We start from the raw sequence: 22,510 nt of genomic DNA, 5'->3' as shown, positions 1-22,510 counted from the left end.
GACTGAGCTAATAGGCCAACCAGTTTATAATTAATGTAGACCTCTGTGTATTTCTTTGGGACTGAATGGCTGTGGGACCAAGTGAGACAGAAACCTCTGCCAACAGAATGGTGCCAACATGGACAACTACATCCACATAAAACCTGAAAGAGCTTGGAAAGTAATTTTAAACACAAAAGAACAGAGTTAAGCACCGCTTTTTGGTAGCAGAAAAGAGTAGGTAGGCTCTTTTTGCTAGAGGCAAGTGTGTCTTATTTAAGGGAGGCTTCCTGACTCAGCTTTAGCTGCAAAAACCTTGCAGCTGTTTTAAGAGACCCCACCACCAAACACTTAAATGGTGTTTATGAATAAGACACACTGTCAAGGTTACACACAGAAATCCTGTTTTGGCGGGGGGGGGGGGGGACACAACAAAACAACAACAAAAAACAAGAATAAAATGTTTTATAACTTCTCACTACGAAAATTAGAAGAATGAAAAGATGGATGTTATGACAACATGGTGAGTTTCCTGAAGTTAAAATTTAACCTAGAAGTAAAAAGTGGCTCTTTCAATGAGTTCTTTTAAATTCCTATGGTGTGAGTGCTCCATGGGTCACCCAGATACTCAGGCATTGCGAGCCTGTGAGCTACTCAAGGACCCAGGTGTCACCACAGACCAGGAACACACAACCACGGCATGATCACCTGCTCCATCTATTGTGTATGCTGAGCCCTTTATACATTCTCCATTCAATTTACAACAGCCATTGAGACAGCTGCCTCTGGCCTTCCCCTCTACCCTTTCAGTGTTCCCTCTTCCCTTTTCTCTTCTCCTTCCTCTTCTATTCCTTCCCCCATTCTTCCTTCCCTTCCTTCCATAGTTAATGCTGAGGATTGAACCTAGGGCATCTGAATGCTAGCCAAACACTGTCATCCTTGCAGCTATTTTTATGCTTGTTGGAGGTGGACATAAAGGGTCTTCCTCAATCGCTCTCCGTCTTATTTTTTGAGACAAGGCATCTTTTGAACCTGGAAGCTCACTGATTAGTGTTTGGCCAGTGTGCCCCAGGGATCCTCCTGTGTCTCCCTCATGCTAGGATTATTGGCTGGTGTTGCCATGCCCAGCTTTCATGTGGGTGCTGGAAGTCAAACTCGGGTCTTCATGCATGCATAGGAGGATGCTATAGTCAAAGCCCTCTTCTTACTTTTGGAGACAGAGATGCACAAAGGTGTCCAGGTCAGCCTTGGTCGTACTCAGCAGAGCACCAAGCAGGATTCTCAGCCCCTGGAATAGGAGTCTGCCATCAGGCTGAACGAGGTGCTCCTGAACTAGGGGCTCTTCTTATTTTGTTAAGGAGAGAAAGGAGTGGCCCAGGCAGAGAGTTAATTGCTTGCCCAGAGTCAAATGCTAACACAAGAAGTTCCTTGTGATAGTGAAACAATGGTGTGGATGGCAACTACTGTGTAAGACAATAAATTAACACCCCCGTCATTGGAAAGGGCCCGGGTCTTCCCCTGCCAAGTACCAGCCCTGCCGCCCTAGGTTCTGGAGGATGGAGCGGTCTTCTCTGCCCTTCTCGCTGAGCCTCAGCTGCTTTCCATTTTCTGGAGTGTGTGTGTGTGTGGCCTCACTAATGGCTATTCATCCTCTTTCCATCTCCTCCAGGGAGGTGCTCCCCAAGGCCTTTCCTTGACCCTCCTTTTCTCTCCCCACTTTCTTTGAGCCAGCCACTCAAACCTGTTTGCCAAGCTCAGCCTTCTCCAGGGGGGGCACACCCAGCTCTCATAGCCACTGCTTATTGTTGTTACTCCTCCCAGAAAGTAACCCTTGTTCCCCAGGGCCCATCAGAGGAGAAGCAACAAGCGCCTAAGACACCAGGGATCTGTTTTCTCTGAGCTCTGGGTCGCCATTGTAAACATGGCTCCTTCCTTCCCACCTCTCTTCAAGGTACTTCCTACTCCTTGGTGTCTGGCCTTTGCCCCTTCGCCACCAAGTCCTTCTTGTCCCTTTCCCTACCAGACATGGCTCTTCCTTGTCAGTCTGTAGAGGACTCGGGCCAGATTCCCTGGACGAGAGCTACCATGCTTGACTTCCCTCCTGCCCGGTCAGATAGCCCGACATCAGGAGTGGGGAACAAGGCTCATCCTGTGCCTTCTGCTTGGACATGTTGTTTAAAAATTTCCCCATTTGGAAGAGAAGGTAGTGGAACTGGGCCCACATTTCCCACTGCTTTATGTACCACCAGGCTCACTTTATTCTTGCAAGTCAGTACTATCGTCCTTATTCTCGCTAAGGAAACTGCATTGTTCTCTGAGACTGGGAAACCAATGCCATCGGCAACAGTTTTTTTTTTTGGGGGGGGCAACCATGAAGATAAACATGTAACTGATAAAGTTTGCATCTATAACATCAAATCCTCATAGGTGGAATTCTAGGAAACAGTTCAGATCATCAAAGTCTTTGTCAAAGACAGAAGCAGAGGCAGAAGGATCAGCCCTGCCGGTCAATGTCATTTCTGGTATTACAGCCAGTTTCAGCTGGACTCCATGAGACCTCGTCTCAAAAGACAAAGGCCAAAACCAAGATAAACAAAGCTAACATTCAAAAAAGTGTTAAGGACAGATTTTGGTCAGTAATAATTTTTGCAAGAATCCTGTGGGAATAGATTTCAACTTCTATTTGCATGAAAGTACCTGGACTTTTACAGAAAGGATGAGGGTGGAGGGAGAGGGACGAGAAGGGCTTCTATGGGGCCAGGGTGGTATAAAGGAACCTGGGTGGCTGTGTGCACAGGGACCAGTCAGGGGTCCACCCTCTGAAGGAGACTGGGAGTCCCTAATCACAGATGTGAGCTAATGCTTCTCTGCCAGCCTGAGTTTTTCAGGCAGGAATTTTAAGGGAGGCTGGGGTCATCTTAGAGACACAGCCTTTTCAGATCTAGGCTCAGAGGAAAGTCTAGAGGTTCATGAAGAACATTTTTATCTGCATTTAGCTTAGATTTTTTTAAAAAAAAGAGTCCAAGTTTTAAACAGAACTTGAGAGGAAAAAGACAGGTGGATCTCTGTGAGTTCAAGACCAGCCTGGTCTACATGATGAGTTCTGGGACAGTCAGGGATACACAGTGAGAAACCTTGTCAAAAAAAAAAAAAAAAAAAAAGAGCATCAGCACATAATGGCTGAAGCAGGTGGGTGGTAAACTCAGAAAGACTCACCTGCCTAAGAACACAGTTAGGAAGGTGCTGGGCACCTGTAATCTCAACACTTGGAAGCTTAAGACCATAAGTTTGAGACCAGTCTGGGCTATAAACTAAGATAAACTAAGACCCTGTCTTAAAGACCCTGTCTTAAAAAAGACAAAAGTAATGCTGGATTTGTAACCAGGCATCCCTGCTACCCGAATTCACAGTCCAGTTCCGTGCCCAAGTTCTGCTCAGTGAGACACTTTCCACCCATATCCATCCTACCAATAATTCATCCACACAAGAATGTGAGGCTGTCTGTTCCCAGCTCTGGCTTCAACCCTGGGCCCACCTGACAGGGCACCTGCACTCCACCTGGAAGCTCTGCAATGTCTGGATGTAGGTTAGAGTTTTAGAAGTTTTCAGATGAGCTAACATAATGCCTCATGCCTGTAATCCCAGCACTGGAGACTGAGGTTGAAGGATCCTGAGTTTAAGGGTGGTCTAGGCTATGTTGTAAGACCCTGTCTCAAAAGCAACAGCAGTAACAAAAAACAGGAAAAAAAGAAAAATACAGGAGGAAAAGTTTCCAAGTGATCCCTATGAGCCAGGCAGGTTCTGACTAGCTCTATAGACATCATCCTGTTTGATCCTTGTAGGTGTCCTTGAGGGATTTGAGCACTCTACAATGAACACGTCCCAGTAGTGGAGAACTAAGCCCAGAGGCAGAGGTTCGTGTAGGAGAGAAGATATGGGACTGGGTCCCCACATTCCTGACCTCCAGCTCTGAAACAGTCAAAGGCGGCTACTGCTCTCCAGGAGCAAGATCGAGAGGTAGAAAAGCCATGTTCCTGAGCCATGTTCCTAGGAACAGAAGCTAGTGGTCTGGCTTAATTTCTCATGGGTATTAAGTCGTTTGTATCCCTATGGCACGCATGAGAGAGGAGCTTCAGCCGCCAGATCAAAACCTAGGTCAGAGGATTCCAGGGAGCTGGCAGGGCGGCTTCCTCTCCTAGGTAGTATTGCACCAACAGAACCCTAGGTAGCTTAGGCCAGAGGGGCCTGCAGTCTTCTGATAGCGCTACAACGACCGTTCCACGCCCACAAATTTCAGTAGTCACGATCATGACACCCGTTGAGAGCAGCCTAGAGAAGTTGAAGATTGGACCGCCTGGCCTTCCTTGTCCGCTTCGGCACCCGTTACATCCGGACTACTGGACCCACCAAGTGTGGTTCTACCTCGGTCGTTTTGTGCACTGATATGTTGGGGAAGGGGATACCCACTCCTGAGAAAAGAAGGATCACTGCCCATCCTTGAGAGACTTGGGAGATGTCACTGCTCACACGTGACAGACGTCAACACTGCTTACAGCTGGGAGACGTCACTCCTCACCCTTGGGGTAGTTATGAGGTTTCCAGGTGTGGGCAGTAGAAAGACCAGGGCCCAAACTCGGGCCACTTGAAGACCACTGTTCACACCTGCAAAGGCTAAGGGTCATCCAGCCTTCAAGATGCCTAGGGGGAAACAGCAACCGCAGGATCTCGACACCACCACAGAGGGCAGCCATCCCCAACCCCCTCAAAAATGCAACAATCCGAGGCAGGCCCCAGAGCACACCCCTGCAGTGACCGAACAGAAGGCAGCCACACCCCGGGGCAGAGGCCGGGTGGGGCCGGCTGCACTCTCACAACCCTTCCAGTCCAAGCTCCCCGCCCAGGGTTCGCGCACACGAGGTCCTCCTGCAGGCCAGCGGATCCCAGAGAGGGTCAACCCCGCGGACCCACGCAAGGGCAAGGGGCCGGCCTCGGGGCGGCGTGACAGTCGGCAGCGGGCACCCTCCACCCCGAAACCGGAGCCCCCCACCATGGCCCGCGGCGGCAGTCAGAACTGGAGCTCCGGGGAGTCGGACGGCCAGCCGGAGGAGCAGACATCCGAGGAGAGCGGGTGAGCGCGCGCGCGCCGGGCTGGCCAGAGAACCGAGCCCCAGGAGCCGCCGGAACCTCCGCGAAGGTTCTGGGTCTTTGTGGCGTCACGCCTCCTAGCGGAACCTTCCGCCGGCGCCGAATAAAAGCCCGCGGCGGAGGCGCCGGCGGCTCGAGTGCGGCTGTGCCGGGCGCGCAAGTGGGTCCCGGGCGCACGCTCGGGACGAAGCCCCGGGAGCGGCGGCGACCGAGACGGTGACGCGCAGGCCGGCGGCGGGGGCGCGGGCCGGGGGCCCCGGGGGCGTCGGGGACGCGCTGACCCGCCTCGCCCGCCCCACCCCGCAGAAACAAGATGGTGAAGGAAACCGAGTACTATGACATCTTGGGGGTAAAGCCCAGCGCGTCCCCGGAGGAGATCAAGAAGGCCTATAGGAAGCTGGCGCTCAAGTACCACCCGGACAAGAACCCGGATGAGGGCGAGAAGGTGCGGGGCTGCGCGGGGCGCCGGGGTCACGGGAGGACCCGGGCTGTGAATTATTGACGGCGACGCGGAGGCTGTCTGCAGGCGCCGCGCCAGTCCGAGGGAGGCCGCGGGGCGCGGTCAGTGGGGGACACCTAGCCGGGTGCGACTGGTGCGGGCTGCGAGCCCCAGCAGCCACTCTACAAGTGTTTTTGGAGCCTCTGCCTCCCGGCTGTGAGGACCCTGGTGGGCTCCGGCACTGACCTGTGCGAGCCCAGCTCTCACAGCTCCTGCTGGCATTCCTGTGGGAGAGGACGCCAGCAAACCAGAAACCCCGGCACGGGTGAACAGAAGCTGCGTGCTTGTGCTTGGAGGGCACGGCTGGTAGCGAACTACTTTTGTGTTTATATTCCATTTGTTGCATAAGCCCTAGGGATGAGTTTCTGTGATCTCAGTTGTACCCTAGACAAACTCAGTGTCCCTTTTGAGAGGAAATGAGTGGATGTGATCTGTGAGGCCACCTCCTGCCTGTATCCAGTTTTAGGACACTGAATTGTCACTTTTTTGGTTGCTGTTAAACAGGGATGCAGAAGTCTGTAACTTGACACATCTGTTTATAGTGAGAACTCCGGGTTTCCTGTGACAAATGACCCGCAGTTGACCATAAGTACCTACAGATAATAGGCTAAAATGCCCTGCGTATTAATGACCTAAATTAAACCTTTCATCCTGTTTACAGAAATAAAACATTCATTTTGTTCCCAAAGAGGACATGCCCCACCTGAATAGGCGACTAAGTGTACCAGCCATTGTAAGGAGAGCTGGCTAGCTATCCCGTTTTTTTTGTTTGTTTGTTTTTGTTTTTCCCTTCACATTTGCTATTTAAAAAAGAAAACAAGCAAACCAAAAGGGGGAGCAAAAAAACTTTTGGATGTCCCAGATGAGTTTGGGGGTCTGGGGGTGAGTGCCGTGGTAGAAGCTGATAGCAGTGGCGTCTGGACCGCTTTTGGGGCCACAGTCATCCATCCCATCTAGCATTTAGACCTGTGGAAATGACACTTGGATCAAAATGCCTGTCTGTCTTTGTAATTCCAAGCTGGAGCAGGCAAACTTCTTAAGGAAGGCTGGCTGGTGGTGGCAATGATAGAATATTTATATTTAGCCACATGTGCCGAACGTGGCTGTCACAAGTTTCAGGCACTTCGCTGTAAGCCCGTTCTACCCGTTTGTGTGCTCGGGTCTATATTTAGGTGGCTTACTGTAGCTTTTAACATCACCGGCATTGTGTCGGGGATTCGCACAGGTATTCCCTCAGTTCCTGGTTGTCTGTCGCTGCCATTTTCTTTTTGATATTTCTGTGTGTATGGGTGCTTTGCCCGAGTGTGTATTTGTGCACCATGTGCCTGCCTGTGGTGCCCTTGGAGGTCAGGTGTTGGGTCCTCTGGAACTGGAGTTATAGACGGTTGTGAGCTACCATATTGGTGCTGGGAATTGAACCCTAGTTCTCTGCAAGAGTGGCCAGTGCTCTTAACTGCTGAGCCATCTCTCCAGCCCTGCGGGCAGTCTCCTTTAAGGAGAGCTGCTAGGCTTCTGACATCATGTTCAGCAGGCAGCGTGGGGGAAAGCCTTCCACTCTGGCTCCAGTCACATCACCTTCACCAAGCAGTTCCCCATTTGCATACTGTTTGAGATGAGGGTGCATTTGGTGTGGTTACATTTGCCCTCTTCACATAGTACCTACCTGCCTGGGCAGGTCATTTGCCCTTTGTTTGAAACGAATATTTGTTTATAGCCAGGTATCCAAGTTAGTATTAAATAAATCTTTTACACAGTGAGAAGGGGCAGGTCCATCTTTTTTGCGGGGAGTGGGGCAGTGTGTACCCACTTTTGGAAATGCATCTCCCTCTCTACTTCCCACGAGGAGGTGATCCATTTCTTTTACTTCTTTTCTAAGACATCTTGGCAGAGGTTGCTCCTGACCACAGACTGGCCGACCAACCCTCATCCCTATCCTACCGTGATGGACCTTATTAGTCTTGTGCACGTTCCGCATGAGTGGGTGGGTGGGTGGGGTCTATTCATGCCTGAGGTCAGGAGAAGAAAGACTTTAATTCTGTAATTCCACATGTATGCAGGAGCGTTTCCAGAAGTAGGGGGAAAGCCAGAGTGGAGGAGGACTGGGGGAACTGTGGATTGCGGAGCAGCGGGGGTGAGGAGACTGGGGACGCAATCGCAATCTGTAGAAACTGCTAGAGAGATCCCAGGAGGCTCCTTCACTCCATCACTCATCACATAGCTTCTCCTGTCCTGAGATGTGCTGGGCACACCATGCCGGCTTTTCCAGGTCTTTTCCCCAGGTTTTTGTGAGGATTTTGTGTGTAGTTTTAGACTCCTTTATATGCTGTGGGTGGGAATTTGCTGGGTTTTTTTCACCTAAGTTTGTCACTAGATTATTAAGGTCGTCCTCACAACTAGACTCTGTGCTTTCCCACCTTGTCCTGGGACAGCTGGGAAGCCCTCAGTGTTGGTCTTTGTTTTCTGCTCTGTTGTCCTGTGTTGCTAAGCAGTGGGCAGTCTTGTGTTTGTCGTCACTCTGCCCTGCATGGAGTCTGTGCTTGTTCTAGCTGCAGTTGGTTTTCTGCAAGACCCAGAGGGGCAGGCCAGCAATAGTCCCTTTCAGGAATAGCGAGAGGACATCATTTATTGAGACGTGTCTGGTCCTTTGGCCAGTTCCATTGTAAATTTTAGTTTGAGTGACAGGTTTTCAAGATAAAGCTCTTGGCAGACTGTAACAGTACAGAGTTTCAGAGTATGAGCTGGGCTATAGCTCAGTTGGTAAAGTGCTTACCCAGCATGCACAGGGCCCCAGGGTTTGGTGCCCAGTGCCACAACAGCCAGGTGTCATGGTATATGCCTGCAATCCTAGTATTTGGGAGATAAAAGCAAGTGGATCTGAAGTTCAAGGCTATTTTTGCTATATAGTAAGTTCTTGGGCAACCTGGGATTTGTTAGACGCTGCCTTAAAGAAAAAGGAAAATCTAGGAAGTTTCAGAGTATAGAAGAAAAGCCACTCAGAGCATGCCTGGTCCGACTGGGTGTCTCTCCAATCACCCCCACCCCCACTCACCCTTCCTTTTGTTTCTGATCTCACTTTGTTACAGTCTCATCTAGCAGTGCAGGTGGCTTCATGGCAACCCTCCTGCCTCAGCCTCCTCGGGTGCAGGGACTATAGGATGAGCTAATATACCTGGCTTTCTTTTTTCTTCACTTAATAACTTATCATAAGCTATGTGGTTCTCAGAGCCATTTCTTAGCTGAATTACATGAAGGGTCTATGGTAAAGATCAGAGAACCCTAATCCCAACTGGGAAGAAAGGAGACCTTCATAGGAGCTGAGTTAGACCCTGGAGTACGGGGTCCCCAGAGGTAGGAGGACCTCTTACCAGCATTTGGGGCCTCTGTCCCATCAGGTCTGACCTGCAGTTGAAGTCCACCAAGTAACAGGGCAGTTCTGTTCATTCTTCAGTCTGTCTGTTAGGTCCAAGCCTCTTTGGGGGCATTCTGGGTATTTGGTGAGTGTTTTAGTAGGCCCTCTCCTGGAGCATCCTTGCTTTCAAAGAGCCCAGAAGCCCCAGGGGCAGGCAGCCTAGTTACTTCCTGACCTTCCAAACTGTTTACAGAACCCCTGTCTCAGGTTGGTGTGTTTTATGGTTTTGTTTTGCTGAGGAAAGCAATGGTAGTGGATGATACTTCCTTGAAAAAAAATTATAGGAATTAATTTGTCTAAAGATCTAATTGCTGGGTTATGATGCTGATGGTTCTGTGTGTGTTAGCATGGAGGTGCAGCATGCCACAGCCTCTGGTGGAGGGGAGACAATTTTTGGAGTCAGTACTTGCCTTCTGCCTTGCTTTTGAAGCTGCGTCTTTCTTGTTTCTGCTACTCTGCAGAGTACTCCAGGCTAGTTGGCCCTAGAGCAACCCCTGTCTCTTCCCATAGTACTGGAGGATTACAGATGCACACCACAACAGCTTTTGTGTGTGCTCTGGGGATCTGAACTTGGGTCATCAGGTTTGCATGGTAAGCATTCCCTCCTGGGGGCTGCAGAAATGGCTGAGAAGTTAAGAGCGCTTACCATGCACGGGTCCCTGGCACCCAGGTCAGGTGGCTCACAGCCCCCTGTAACTCCAGCACCAGGGGGATTCTTATGTCCCCTTCTGTCCTCCAGGGGAGCCTACACGCACATAGGGATATGTAATACACACACACACACATACACACACACACACACACTTCTGTCCTTCAGAGTAAAAAATCAGCCTCAGGAGGGCCAAGAGTCAACCTCATTTATTCATCTCTGAACTTCCAGAATTGAGCTCTTCATTTAGTAAATATTTGCCAAATATCATCCAAATGGCAGACACAGTTGTAGGCTTAGGGATGCCCTTAGTACTCCCAAGTTGACAGAAACCCTGTCTTCATGGGGCTTCTCTCACAGTGGGCCATAGCAAGAGTAGTAGATGGTACAGTGAGGCAGGGCGGTGGTGGCGCACGCCTTTTAATCCCAGCACCCAGGAGGCAGAGGCAGCAGATCTCTGTAAGTTAGAGGCCAGCCTGGTCTACAAAGAGAGTTCCAGGATATTCAGAACTGTTACACAGAGAAACCCAGTCTCAAAAAAAAAAATAAAATAAAATAAAATAAAAAATAAAAAAAATAAAAAATAAAACAGAATAAAAGATAGATGGTATAGCTTGATAGAAAATATTGCCTTGGTGGGGCTGAGAGACCGCAGGTGGGCTTGCAGCGTGAAAGCTGGGACTTGTGGGTGGGCTGGGAAAGGAGGCTTCCAGCAGAGACAGGAAGACCTGTGCTTGTCACAGGGACCCCTGGGGCACATGGTTCAGTTTCAGAAAGAGCAACAAGGCAGTGGACCAGAGCCAGAATTGGGATCAGGAACTTGGAAGATGGAGGCAGGAAGACTTGTGAGTTTGAAATCATCCTGGGTGACAGTGAGTTCTAGGCTAGCCTGTGCTACAAAGTGAGACCATATATAAAAACAAAACAAAAACAGCAGAGGCCGGAGAGGAGAGGAAGGCAGAGTTGGGTTGTAGTTGGCAGCAAGGATGGTGGCCTGGTAGGGTCACAGTTCACAGGCTTGGTGCGGAACAGGCTGAAAGGAGCCAGGCCACAAGGTGGCAGAGGACAGAACTGCATGTTTTAGTGTATGTCTTATTTTAGGAAGGTGCGTATACTTAAGAGAAGAACGTGACTGGAAACATACCCTCCACAACGACAAATAAATGGTCACATAGCTGTCCATGCTAGAGCTTTTGTGAATAATATGCAGTTAAATACTGCTTGCAGCATACTCTCCCTGGGAGAAAGGACACCACAGTAATTAGCAAACGTATGACTTTCACATGGTAACATGTTTAATATTTCCCCATTTGTTCCAAGAGCATCCTTTCTAACCATCTTTCCCTGTGTGTAATACATCCCAGAACGAACCTCTGTGTTTGGTTTATTTAGTTGTCCTGTCTTTTAGATTTACAGAATGTCTCTCCCTCAATTTGGGTTTCCTAGTTCTTTTTGTTGTTTGTTAATTTTTTGGGTTTTGAGACAGGGTTTCTCTGTGTAGCCCTGGCTGTCCTGGAACTCACTCTGTAGACCAGGTTGGCCTCGAACTCAGAGATCCTCTTGCCTCTCTGCCTCCCTAGTGCCGAGATTAAAGGCGTTCACCACCACTGCCCATCTACTAGTTCTTTCCTTACAGTTGGCTTCTGGTGATAAATTTTTGGCAGGTGTGCCACACATGGGGTACTCTATCTGTCACCAAGTTCAGGAGTGGCGGCTGGGGGAATAGCGCCACAGGAATTGTTGACAGGTAAGGCAGGTGGACATCTCCCCCATGCCCACCAGGATTGTCGGGCAGGACCGCGAGGGGCAGTGTAGGTCTACACGCAGCAGCTGGCATGCCAGCAGGTGCTCACAGATGGCTGTGGTTGAATTTCACACCTGTAAACTAGGAAAGTGGTCCCGGTAGCTGGAAACCCTGGGGCACCTGGAGCCCTGGGCTGCAGCCATTTATAGGTGAAGCCTTGCTGGGTCTCCTATCTCCAGGGGTACCCCATGTCTTCTAGCTGGTTCTGCCTGCGTGGAAACAAGTTTTTTCCCCCTTCCTATTTCTAACCCTGTTCCCGGAACAAATTTCTTTATGATGTTTGTCCCTTCCGTCCCACTTAAAAAAGACAGCAAATATGTAGACTAATGGCTGGAGGGACAGGCTTTTGTGATTACATTTGGAGGTAGGCTTGCATATAGGAAAATATCTCAAACCTCTCTGGGACTCATTTAAATCTCTCATTTTTTTTCCCAAAGTTTAAACTTATATCCCAGGCATATGAAGTACTTTCAGATCCAAAGAAAAGAGACATCTATGACCAAGGTGGAGAACAGGCAATTAAAGAAGGGGGCTCGGGTAGCCCCAGCTTCTCTTCGCCCATGGACATCTTTGACATGTTCTTTGGTGGTGGAGGACGGATGACTAGAGAGAGAAGAGGTAAATGGTTTTAACTTAATTTTTCCCATTTATTTGTGTGTGTGTGTGTGTGTGTGTGTGTGTGTGTGTGTGCTTGGTGGTAAATGCCCTCACCCTCTGAGCTGTCTTCCTAGCCTGTAATGTTTGTGAACATGTAAGCAAGCTTTATATTGTACATGATGCAGGAATCGAGATGTATGCTTTAAAAGGGTGTGCTTGTGGTATTTGGGGATTTTTAAAATAGTTCTGAATTTTAGTATTCAGGCTGCTGGAAGCTCTTGTGTGTACCTTTCCAGTGTTCCACATAAAAAGAGGGGATGGGATTATAGACAGAATAGAGGAACACGTGTACTGCTAGCATCCAGGAGGCCGGGGTAGGAGTATTACTGAGTTCTAGGCCAGCTGGAGTTGCATAGTGATACCCTTGGAAGGTCAAGTCAGTCTGTTTTGGATCAGGCACCAAAGGTGTCCAAAGGGACAAAATTGACCCCTCAGTGCTTAACAAATCTGTCAAGAGTGGCCCTCTTCCCTCTTCCCTCCCACCACTACTTCTCACCAACTCTTGGGCCCCATCCCAGCCAGGGCCTGTAGGCTCTCTCATTACTGTGATGGGACACTGCCCTGTTCAGGGTGGCCTCATACCCAGCCAACATCAGATTTTCTAAGAGACAGAGTTGACCTCTGTTTTAAAATCTTTGTAAAATAAATAACCGTTTCAAAATCCATTCTGGTTAACAGCTTCAACCCCGGGAGGTAAATGAGCCCAACCCCCTGCTGCCTTGGGTTCATCTTCCCCTTATCCTCTTCCTCCCCCATACCTCCTTTCTTTTTGAGTTAGGGTTCCATGTGTCCTGGGCTGCCCTCAAATTCCCTGTGTAGCTGGGGGATGATCTTGAACTTGTGATCCTCCTGCTTCTGCCTCCCAGAGCTTGGTGCACGCTAGATAAATCACCCTGCCCACTGTGCTCCATCCTCTCCTCCTCATCCCCTGCCTGCCAGCAGTGCCTGCTGTGTTGTCGAATTCTCCCTGGCCCACAGCCCCTCCCCTGCCAGTTCACTGCTGATAATCCACTTTGGATCCTAAAGCCATTTACAGCCAGGCCCACTACACTGCTAGATAAAATCAGGAGAAATGTGTCCTTCATTAGTTTTAAGACGTGTGACTTTGGTCCGTGAGAAACCCTGGGTGAGTGTATTTGTTCTCACATTATAATTGGCCTTGAACTTTAAAAAGCATGGGTGTCGATTCTGTGCACACAGTGTTCTGAAAATCACAGTGCTTATGAGGGAAAATCTGTCCCCGCCTCTGGGTGTTCTGCCTGCTCGTGTAATTGACAGTGTGGACATGATTAAAACTCCGGGCATTCTCTTGCCCAGCTCCCTAGCTGTCCTGAAATAAAAAGCTTCACGCCCTTAATTAAGTCATCTCTCAAAGTTGGCAGCCAATAAACCAGGACACCTTGTCCTAGTGACGCCCAGAACACCTGGGCAGCAAGGAAGGTGTTGCTGTGTTGGTCCCCGGAAGCAGGTGTACTGCACCCTGCGGGCTAGGCTCCCCTCCCCCATCCTGCATGCGGGTATAAGATTTGGTCAGAGAAAGCACTGCTGCTTGGCCATGTATGCAGGAGGGCTTGGAGAGTAAGAGGCCTGGTGCCCGTGCAAGAGTCAGTGGAGGAGACTCAGACCTTCATCTGAGGAAAGGGCTTGTCCCGTGGAGGACTTCATGTCTCCCTGCCCTCAGATGTGCTCTCAGAAAACAGGTGGAGGCTTTTTGACAGGTGGAAGTTCTCCATCTTGGCAGGGCACCTGGAGGATGGGTTGGTTGGATGCTGAAGCCTTACTTCTCTGGGGGAGGAGGGGCTTGGCCCCAGCTCTGAGTATTGGGGACTTGTTTTTTATTCTCTGGGCTCTTTTTGGGCCCACCACCCAGGTCCCAAATAAATCACACACACAGTCTATTTCTTTCTTATGAATGCCTGGCCTTAGCTTGGCTTGTTTCTAGCCAGCTTTTTTTAAACTTAAATTATCCCGTCTACCTTTTGCCTTTGGACTTTTACTTTCCTCTGTTTCTGCCTATCTTGTTTTACTTCTTACTCAGAGGCTGGCTGGGTAGCAGGCCTCCTCTTTTCTCACTCCTTGATCTTCTCATAGTTCTCCTATTTATTTTCTCTGCCATCCAGCCCTGCTATTGGCCATCCAGCTCTTTATTAGACCAATCAGTGTTAGACAGGCAAAGTAACACAGCTTCACTGAGTTAAACAAATACAGCACAAAGAATGCAACACATCCTTGCATCATTAAACAAATGTTCCACAGCATTAAACAAATGTAACACATCTTCAACTAATATTGTGCAATAGGGACTCCGCAAGGGTCATGATGTATAGTAAGGCCACGGTCGGATCAGTCCATAACTGGCTCTTTCTCCCTCGGCAGGCAAGAATGTTGTGCACCAGCTGTCGGTAACGCTGGAAGACTTATATAATGGAATCACTAAGAAACTGGCCCTCCAGAAAAATATGATCTGTGAGAAATGTGAAGGTAAAAACTGATTTTGGAACGACTCTCACACTAAGATCTCTTGTTTCTACTTGTTTCCTAGCTCAGAGAAAAATAATCCATCTTTTCAAATGTGGGGGCCAAGCAGGGTTTGGAAACAGGGAACCCTGCAGTCCCACCTGGGACTGCACCTGTTTGAATGTTTCTATTTTTCTGGGTTGAACAGCTATTCAGTGTGTTGATATTTATCCTAAAAGTTTCAAAATCTGGACATTTCTCCTAATGTGGGGGTTGGCGGTTTCCCTGTGAAGGGTGCAGCAGCAAACATCGTCGGCTTTCTTCTGCCATCACAGCACGTGAGGGAATGTGCCTGTGTCCCAGTAAAGCCTTATTTAGGTTAATATAATTCACACAAATGTCGTCCCACAGAGAGCTAGTCCAACTGTGACAGCCTGCACTAATGACTTGGGTCCTGTAGTATGTGGCGTGGGTGTGAGCGCCCTGGGGTTTAGATGTTAACATCTTGAGAGGCTCTGCCTGCCTGTTCCCTTCCACACAGCCCCAAGGCGGTGCCCAGCAGGATAGGCGGCTCCCCGCTGAAAGGAATGCAGCTCTCCTGCTTGTTGTCTCCCATCTCCCTCTGCAGGCATTGGCGGGAAGAAGGGGTCCGTGGAGAAGTGCCCCCTGTGCAAGGGGCGGGGGATGCAGATTCATATTCAGCAGATCGGGCCGGGCATGGTGCAGCAGATCCAGACTGTGTGCATCGAGTGCAAGGGCCAGGGCGAGCGCATCAACCCCAAGGACCGTTGTGAGAACTGCAGCGGTGCCAAAGTTATCCGCGAGAAGAAGATTATCGAGGTACACGTGGAGAAAGGTGAGGATGCGCACTTAGCGCTGTAGGGCTCACGCGCTAGTCATGGCATCCATGGGGTGTCAGAGATGTGGCTTTGTGGCAGCATGTTTACCAGACAAGGACTGCCAGGAGTCCCTTTCCATGGCATCTTCCTATGACCTTCCCAGGCCTGAGGAAGGACCAATGAGGTCACAGAAAAACTTTAAAAAGTTTTCCCAATGAAGCCTTGACTTCAGGATTGTTCAACTGCCCTCACCTGTCCTTCTCAGTGTCCTTTGGAATCTTTTAAAGTATTCTTCCCAACAGCTTTTATTGCTCACTGGGTACCAGAGCTTTTTAAGGTTTTTGGACCTGTCTCCCCCTACACACACACACACACACACACACACACACACACACACACACACACGCACGCACGCACCATCCCTTCCCCCCTGCTGCTCCAGATTCTCCCAAATGCAGCGCCTCTCCTTGCTGTCTCATCTGGTACCATCATCTTAAGGCACATTTCAGTCCCTTCTGTTTTTCCAAAGATCCTGATTCTGAATTTCTGATCCAGCAAATATGTCATATATCAGACGAGACCAAGTCAAGCCATGAGCTGCTACAAGAACTTAAACCTGCCTTGACCTTGTGTCTGTAACCAGCATTCTCTTGGCTTCAGGCCACAGAGCCTGAAGTGGGTTGTGACCTCCACACACTTGAGTGCACGTGGCCTAGGAGTGTGATCTGGTCAGATGTGGGATCTTATTCGCCCTCTTCCTGCTTCGCCTTTGACTCAGCCAGTGGTGGAAGTAAAGCCTTTGCTAGGCAGTTATCCCAGCTACTCCAACACCGTGCCCACGGGAGGTGGAGGTGTAATGAGTTAAGAGCCCCAAAGATCTCGGTCCCTTCAACAGCGCTGAGGTCTGCTGTGAGAAGTGGCTAATCCGAAGGGTGATGTTTCATAGGTATGAAGGATGGGCAAAAGATACTGTTTCATGGAGAAGGAGATCAGGAGCCTGAGCTGGAGCCTGGTGATGTCATAATTGTGCTTGATCAGAAGGATCATAGTGTCTTTCAGAGACGAGGCCATGATTTGATCATGAAAATGAAAATTCAGCTTTCTGAAGCTCTTTGTGGCTTCAAGAAGACAATAAAAACACTGGATGATCGAGTCCTTGTTATCACATCCAGGTCAGGTAGGTACCGCCCTCCCCATACTCTAAATATTTTAAAATAATGAAGTCATCTTATTCTTTTAAGGATATATTTTATTTTTAATTATGCATATGTGTATATGCCCTTGTGTGGGTGTGTGCGCAGTGTAAATGTACCTGTGGAGGCCAGAGGATCTTCCTGGAGCTAGCGTTACATACAAGCAGTCACCTGACATGGGACCTGAACTCTGCTCCTGAACTATAACAGAACCTATTCTTAATTGCTAAACAATCTTTCAAGCCCCTAAATTTAATTTCTTACAATATACTGTGTGTGTGTGTAGGTCAGAGGACAACTTTGGGGAGTTGATCCTGTCCTCTGCTGCAGATTCTGGGTCCACTCTGGTAGCCGTTTGTGCAGCCAGAGCCTATACCCACTGCGCATCTTGTCGGCCTCAGGCTATGAAGTTACCACGCATGACTGGAGAATGTGATGAATTTCTTTACTATTTTCCTGGGGTAGGAAGGGGGCTCTTAAGTAAAAATCTCCTGAGCCTGAAGTTTTATCTAGACTCTTCCAGATCTGCTTAAAATTTACACATTTGGTAGTGGCCACAGCTGATCACAAGCCTTTTCTATCAAGTAGGGTCTGTGCTGATTCTTGTATGTTCCTCTGGTTTCTGAGCTGTTACCTATGAGAACGTTTTCAAATAGCATTTTCCTGCGGTGGGGGGAAGACATTAGCTGTGAGCTTATCTTCAGAGGCTTCCACAGGAACTGACTGCACACACCCATGGGAGCTGTCTCTGGGCTGAAAAGGGGTCCTAGGACCCCAGGCTCTCAGCATCCAGGAAGGCTGATTCACACACGTCATGGATCCATGCAGGCTCTAGAACACCTGCCTAGAAGGGACTGAGGTTGAGGCTGGGCTAGTGGCAAAGGCAGCTGTGCACAGCCAAGGTGTCTGCATAATATGGAAGAAGCTGAGCAATCTAGGTGCTCTGGGGTCTTGGCACAGGCAGGGGTTTCCAATAAGGAGGTTGGGGGGTTGTAACTGGCTGATAAGCCTGCAGCACAAGCGGTGGGAGCTGGTGATAAGACCCAAGTCCTGTGGGGCAGGCGAGTACCTGTGTCTGTGGCCAGCCTCCAGGACCACCCCTGCCTCTGCCCAAATCCCTTCCTGCCTTCCCTTCTTCAGTCTTGTCTGCTGCCTCCCTCTGACTCCTTTGCTGGAGGTGATGGGAAATGAGATTGCGTTTCTAAACTCATCAATTTATGGTGATTTTTAAAAATCTGAGTTTCAAACTTACATGCATGTTGGTATATGCACATAATCCTAGTACTCAGTATGCTGGAGTCAGAGATTGCAAGACTGAAGCCAGCCTGGGCTGAGTCTGAAAGATGCTCTTTCGGTGGAGACGATGTATGTATGTGCAGGGATGTAGCTCAGTGGATAGAGCAAAGCTCTAGGTTCAGTCCCCAGCTCCATGCAGACCAGGTGTGCGAGCAGGCTTGTAAGCTCAGCGGGTAGAGTGAGACTGTCTCAAAAACAAAACATTTCTCAAGCTTACAAAATGTTGTAGAAATAAAAACATACAAGGCCCACCAGTATGAGATTTGTCACTAACCCTTTACCCAATTTGCTCTTCTGTGTGTGGTGTGCATGCGTACTTCATCCAGGGTCATTGGCAAGCACTGCACCGTGATGCAGTCTGTACCGTTTTAAAAGCCGACGCCTTTCTACGGGCTCCGAGCCACAACCCTCCCAGCTGCCCAGTTCCTCCTGTCACTTGAAGTAGAAAGTTTAAGGACCTGTGGCTCACACAAGGCCTCAGGTCATTGCTGTGAACAGGACCCGCCTGGTTGTGTGTCTCAGACCCCAGACTGTAGCCGTTCTTAGAGCCAGGGCTTGCAGCATTTGAATGGCTTCTTTGGAAAAGTCCGTTCCTCACCAAGGGTGGAGACATGACAAGCTCAGGGCGTCCTGGCAGAATTCCCTGAGCAGGGCCAACCTCTGCCTTTCCTGCCCCAGCCTGGGGAAGGTGGGAGTCAAGGATAGAAGTAGGGATCTGGGGAAGGAATCCCAAAGGGAGGGGAAACAGACTCTTTGAAATCCTTTTCCTTGCTCAGGTAGGAAAAGGGCAGGGCATCTAAAAAACCTGACAGGAATTTCTTTGGGGGATTTTGTGTGTGCGTGTGTGTGTGTGTGTGTGTGTGTACGTGTGTGTGTGTGTGTGTGTGTGTGTGTGTTGCTCTTTTCCTTTCTCCTTTGGTATTGGTTTCTCTCCCCCTTCCTTCACTGTTGAATCTCTTGAGAACTCATGGTTGATTTTAAAGCAGGGGCTACCTCTGGCAGAGGTGGCCAGGGCTTTTCCCTTTTCTCCCTTATGGTTTTCCACTCTTGGCTATAGCTCTTGGGAGCTGGGCTGGGGACAGTATTAAGTGGCACCTGAGGAAACAAACAGAAAGGGTGCAGAAAACATCCCCGCTAACAGCACAAAAGCTCAACAACCTGTGCCTGTTCAGCCACGCAGTCACCTTACCATCCTCCATGGGCAGGGATGACCCCAAGGAGAGTGCACTGGCACACTGTAGATTTTAAAACTACTGATGACCTTGAAAAGTTCCTGTGAAAGACGTACCACTTTCTGTAGAGTGCTGTTCCCCTGGGGAGGAACTGCTGAATAAGATGTCCTTAGCTTCCTTTATCCCTTCCCCTTTTTCTCTCAACATTCTTTTTTCTTGTCCGTTTTTATCTCTTACGTTTTGTGGTACTGCAGACTGAACATAGGCTCTTGTGCATACTAGGAAGGCCCTGAACAACTGAGCTACAGCCCAGCCTTTGTCCATTTTCATGGGCACATTTTCCAGACACCTCTCTATCCCGGATGTCTTCCGTGCCTGCCGAGAGATGACACTTTTAGTCTTAGGGGAGCATCTTAAGTGCCCCAGGTTCTAAGCTTCCATGTTGCCTTTAGAGATATTGCCAGCATGGATAAGGCAGAGCGTGTGGTGCGGGATATGCCAGCTCACCAGCCTGAAGCAGAGCACATGCTTTGTGAACAGGCAAGGGGCCACCTGGCATCACTCAGGAAGCTGTTCCTTGAGCAGGGAGCTGGGAGGCTCCTGTGAACCCCTTTCTAAGCTCTGCCTGAACCCGTGAGCAGCACAGGCGCCCTCTCTGTGTTAGGGACATCCACAGTCGCTTGAAGAGACAGCTGGGCAGGTTCTGGCCCTATTGAAGGCCAGGTGAGGGGGCCTGATTTTAAACCATTCCACATTATGGTAGAGGTCTTAGTGTGCTTGCTGCCTTCCTGATGTGGGCCAGCCGGGTAGTCTGCCCATCATCAGTGCGGAGCCAGTAGAGCCCACCGTCACTGTCCTGAGGAGTCAGCCTCTCCAGGCTCCCTGTCTTCCTTTCTCATAAAGGAATCTTCTCTGTGCAGGTGAGGTGATAAAGCATGGAGACCTGAAGTGTGTGCGCAACGAGGGAATGCCCATCTACAAGGCCCCACTGGAGAAAGGGATGCTGATCATACAGTTTTTAGTAAGTGCAGCCTTTTCTCTGAGTCACACCATCAACTGCCTTGACGGAAAGCCAAGAAACCCCATGTCCCTGTGTGCTCACCTCCGCAGGTCGTCTTCCCCGAGAAACACTGGCTTCCTCAGGAGAAGCTTTCTCAGCTGGAGGCTCTGCTCCCTGCGCGGCAGAAGGTGAGGATCACAGAGGACATGGATCAGGTGGAGCTGAAGGAGTTCAATCCCAATGAGCAGAACTGGCGCCAGCACAGGGAGGCCTATGAGGAGGACGACGAAGGGCCCCGCGCTGGTGTGCAGTGCCAGACGGCATGATGGCGCGGTGTGGCACGGCCTGCTCGGACTAGTACACGATGAATGTAAACGTGGCACAATGAAAATGGCATCGCTTTAATAGCCTCATGTTTGGGGTGTCCTGTGTATGTGTTCAGCAGTCCTCATTGCTGAGTTGTCTTTGGGTTTTCTTGTTTCTCTTCTAGTTGTAACTTAAGTTATAGCTTGATTTATATTTAAATGTTTTAAGTTCAATCGTGTCTAGTCTGCATATGGAATCTGTTCATTTGTACTTTCAGGACATACTCTGGAGATGCTAGTACCACATTGACCCTTTGTGCTTCTTAGTGGCTTTGCCATGGTTCAGTTCCACAGTCGGCCCAGATAGCAACGCTTGGCCCCTAACAAAGGCCAAGAAGGTCTGGTCCATCTCTAATCTGTGGTTTTTCTCCCTTTCCTCCCTTGGCAAAGTCACCGAAGTATGAGCTCAGGTCTGCTAATATTTCTGAATCTAGACTCTAGCACTCTTAGACAATACAAAGCACATACATGGCTTGCACTTGGCCCAGCATGCCTGTTCATACTGAGTAGGCTGCATTCAGAGCTGCAGGGCCAGTCTAGCTCCCACTGTCTGTCCCGTGAGTGGTTACAAAGGGGTTTGTCTAACCATCTGTCTAGGAAGTTTTCTGAACTTTCCAAGCCTTGTGATGACAAACCCATTTTAAATAAGCCAATAAAGCCATCTGCCTGTGACCCCATACCTTGTTCGTGTGGTTTTAATGAGTATCTGCTGATAACCTTTGCAATGTTGTCCCACCAAAGTGCTTACCCTCAGAAGGCTAAACCCTCCCGTGTTCCTGGCAGCCTCGATGTAGAAGCACCCAAGGGAGAATGCTGAAGGCTCAGCCCCCAGCACAGCAGTCTGGGGTCTCCGGATGACGTAAGGGTATGCAACAGCACAGAACCCTCAGTGTCTTCACCTTCTTCTCCAGACCGTTCCACTCACTGCACAGCCATACTACAAAGGGCTTCCTGTTTGCGATGCTTGGTGAGAACGGAACTAACCAAGTTCTTCTAGTTAGCTGGCATGAATACCACTGACAGTGACAGCTGCTTGGGACAGGTAGTTACTCCTTTGTTCCTGGCAGGCAGACTGCACTTTAAGGCTACCTCAGCCTCTAGCTGTTACTACTCCTTTCTTTTCTACAAACGTTAAACACCCTGCTTCTGAAGCTGCTGGGCTCACCTGCCAGATCCACCCTTATTTTGTTTCTATGTCACCAGAGAGTTGGATGCAGACCAGGCACCTCCCCTAGGAGGGTCCAATGACAGACCAGACTTGTGGCTGCTTGGGAAGCCAGCTAGCCGGACCAGGCTCCCCAAAACTTTGCTGGCTAGGGGAACATAATTTGTTCAAAGCACAGAAAGTCCACCTATGCCCACTTGACCACTGGCCAAGACAGACTTAAAATTGAATTCAGCTAATCCAGTTTATAACCAGACCACAACTCCGGCTGCCGTTCCTGTGCTGTGAGCCCTAGTCACTGCTGGAGAGCTTGTTTAGCTAGTGATGGGACACGACTGTGTTCAGCTCTCCCTTGTTCAGATCTGCAGGGTGTCTCTTAACCTTCCCACCTGTACATTTGTCAATTTAAAATTAAAATTGAGCTGCTATGAGAGACAAATGGCTTTGCTTTTTCTTTTCTTGACTATCAACAGTGTTAAGTGCCAGCCTGTCTCACACTGGTAGACAGAAGGAATGATCTTTCTCCTGGGGAGCTTTCATTTGGGGAATGGGATGAGTGCAGAAGTCGGGGTAAACTGCAATGGAGGGCTAGAGAAGTGGGGAAGAGCAGAAGGGAATGGGGGACAAGGGCTCTGAGGAGCCTCTGAACCGTGAGGGTGAGAGCTGTCTGAGGACACAGAGGAAACAGGGTGGAGATGGGAAATAATCCAGCATTATAATAATCATAGACTGCTCTAGAGAGCTGGGCCTGAGGATGAGCGCAGCGCAAGCAGGCAGTTTCACCAGGATGTTCACCCTTAAGCCTTCCCCATTACCCCGCAGACCCCGTCTGGAGGAGACTGCAGAAGCGGCAAAGGTGCTGGAACTCTAGTCTGAGGCAG

General features: G+C 49.5%; 1 protein-coding gene across 2 annotated transcripts; it reads left to right on the top strand.

Moving 5' to 3' along the window:
• Nucleotides 1–4,673: 4,673 nt before the first annotated feature.
• Nucleotides 4,674–21,141, top strand: Dnaja4 (DnaJ heat shock protein family (Hsp40) member A4). 2 transcript variants are annotated; one of them, XM_050119486.1, is made up of 8 exons: nucleotides 4,674–5,107; nucleotides 5,431–5,569; nucleotides 11,923–12,103; nucleotides 14,519–14,623; nucleotides 15,228–15,455; nucleotides 16,385–16,615; nucleotides 20,020–20,120; nucleotides 20,210–21,141. In XM_050119486.1, exons 1-8 carry the CDS (start codon nucleotides 4,674–4,676, stop codon nucleotides 20,423–20,425), a joined length of 1,635 nt encoding a protein of 544 aa, XP_049975443.1. In that variant the 3' UTR covers nucleotides 20,426–21,141. The 2 variants fall into 2 exon arrangements, with proteins under 2 accessions (XP_049975443.1, XP_049975444.1); XM_050119487.1 differs by lacking the exon at nucleotides 4,674–5,107 and adding an exon at nucleotides 5,188–5,340.
• The last annotated feature ends 1,369 nt before the right edge of the window (nucleotides 21,142–22,510 follow it).

This window comes from Alexandromys fortis, unplaced genomic scaffold, assembly GCF_014885135.2.
Source record: "Alexandromys fortis isolate MF-2015 unplaced genomic scaffold, M_Fortis_MF-2015_v1.1 scaffold_167, whole genome shotgun sequence".
Classification (NCBI taxonomy): Eukaryota; Metazoa; Chordata; class Mammalia; order Rodentia; family Cricetidae; genus Alexandromys; species Alexandromys fortis.
Note: the sequence above shows the minus strand (reverse complement) of the source record. Positions and strands in the feature narration are given on the sequence as shown.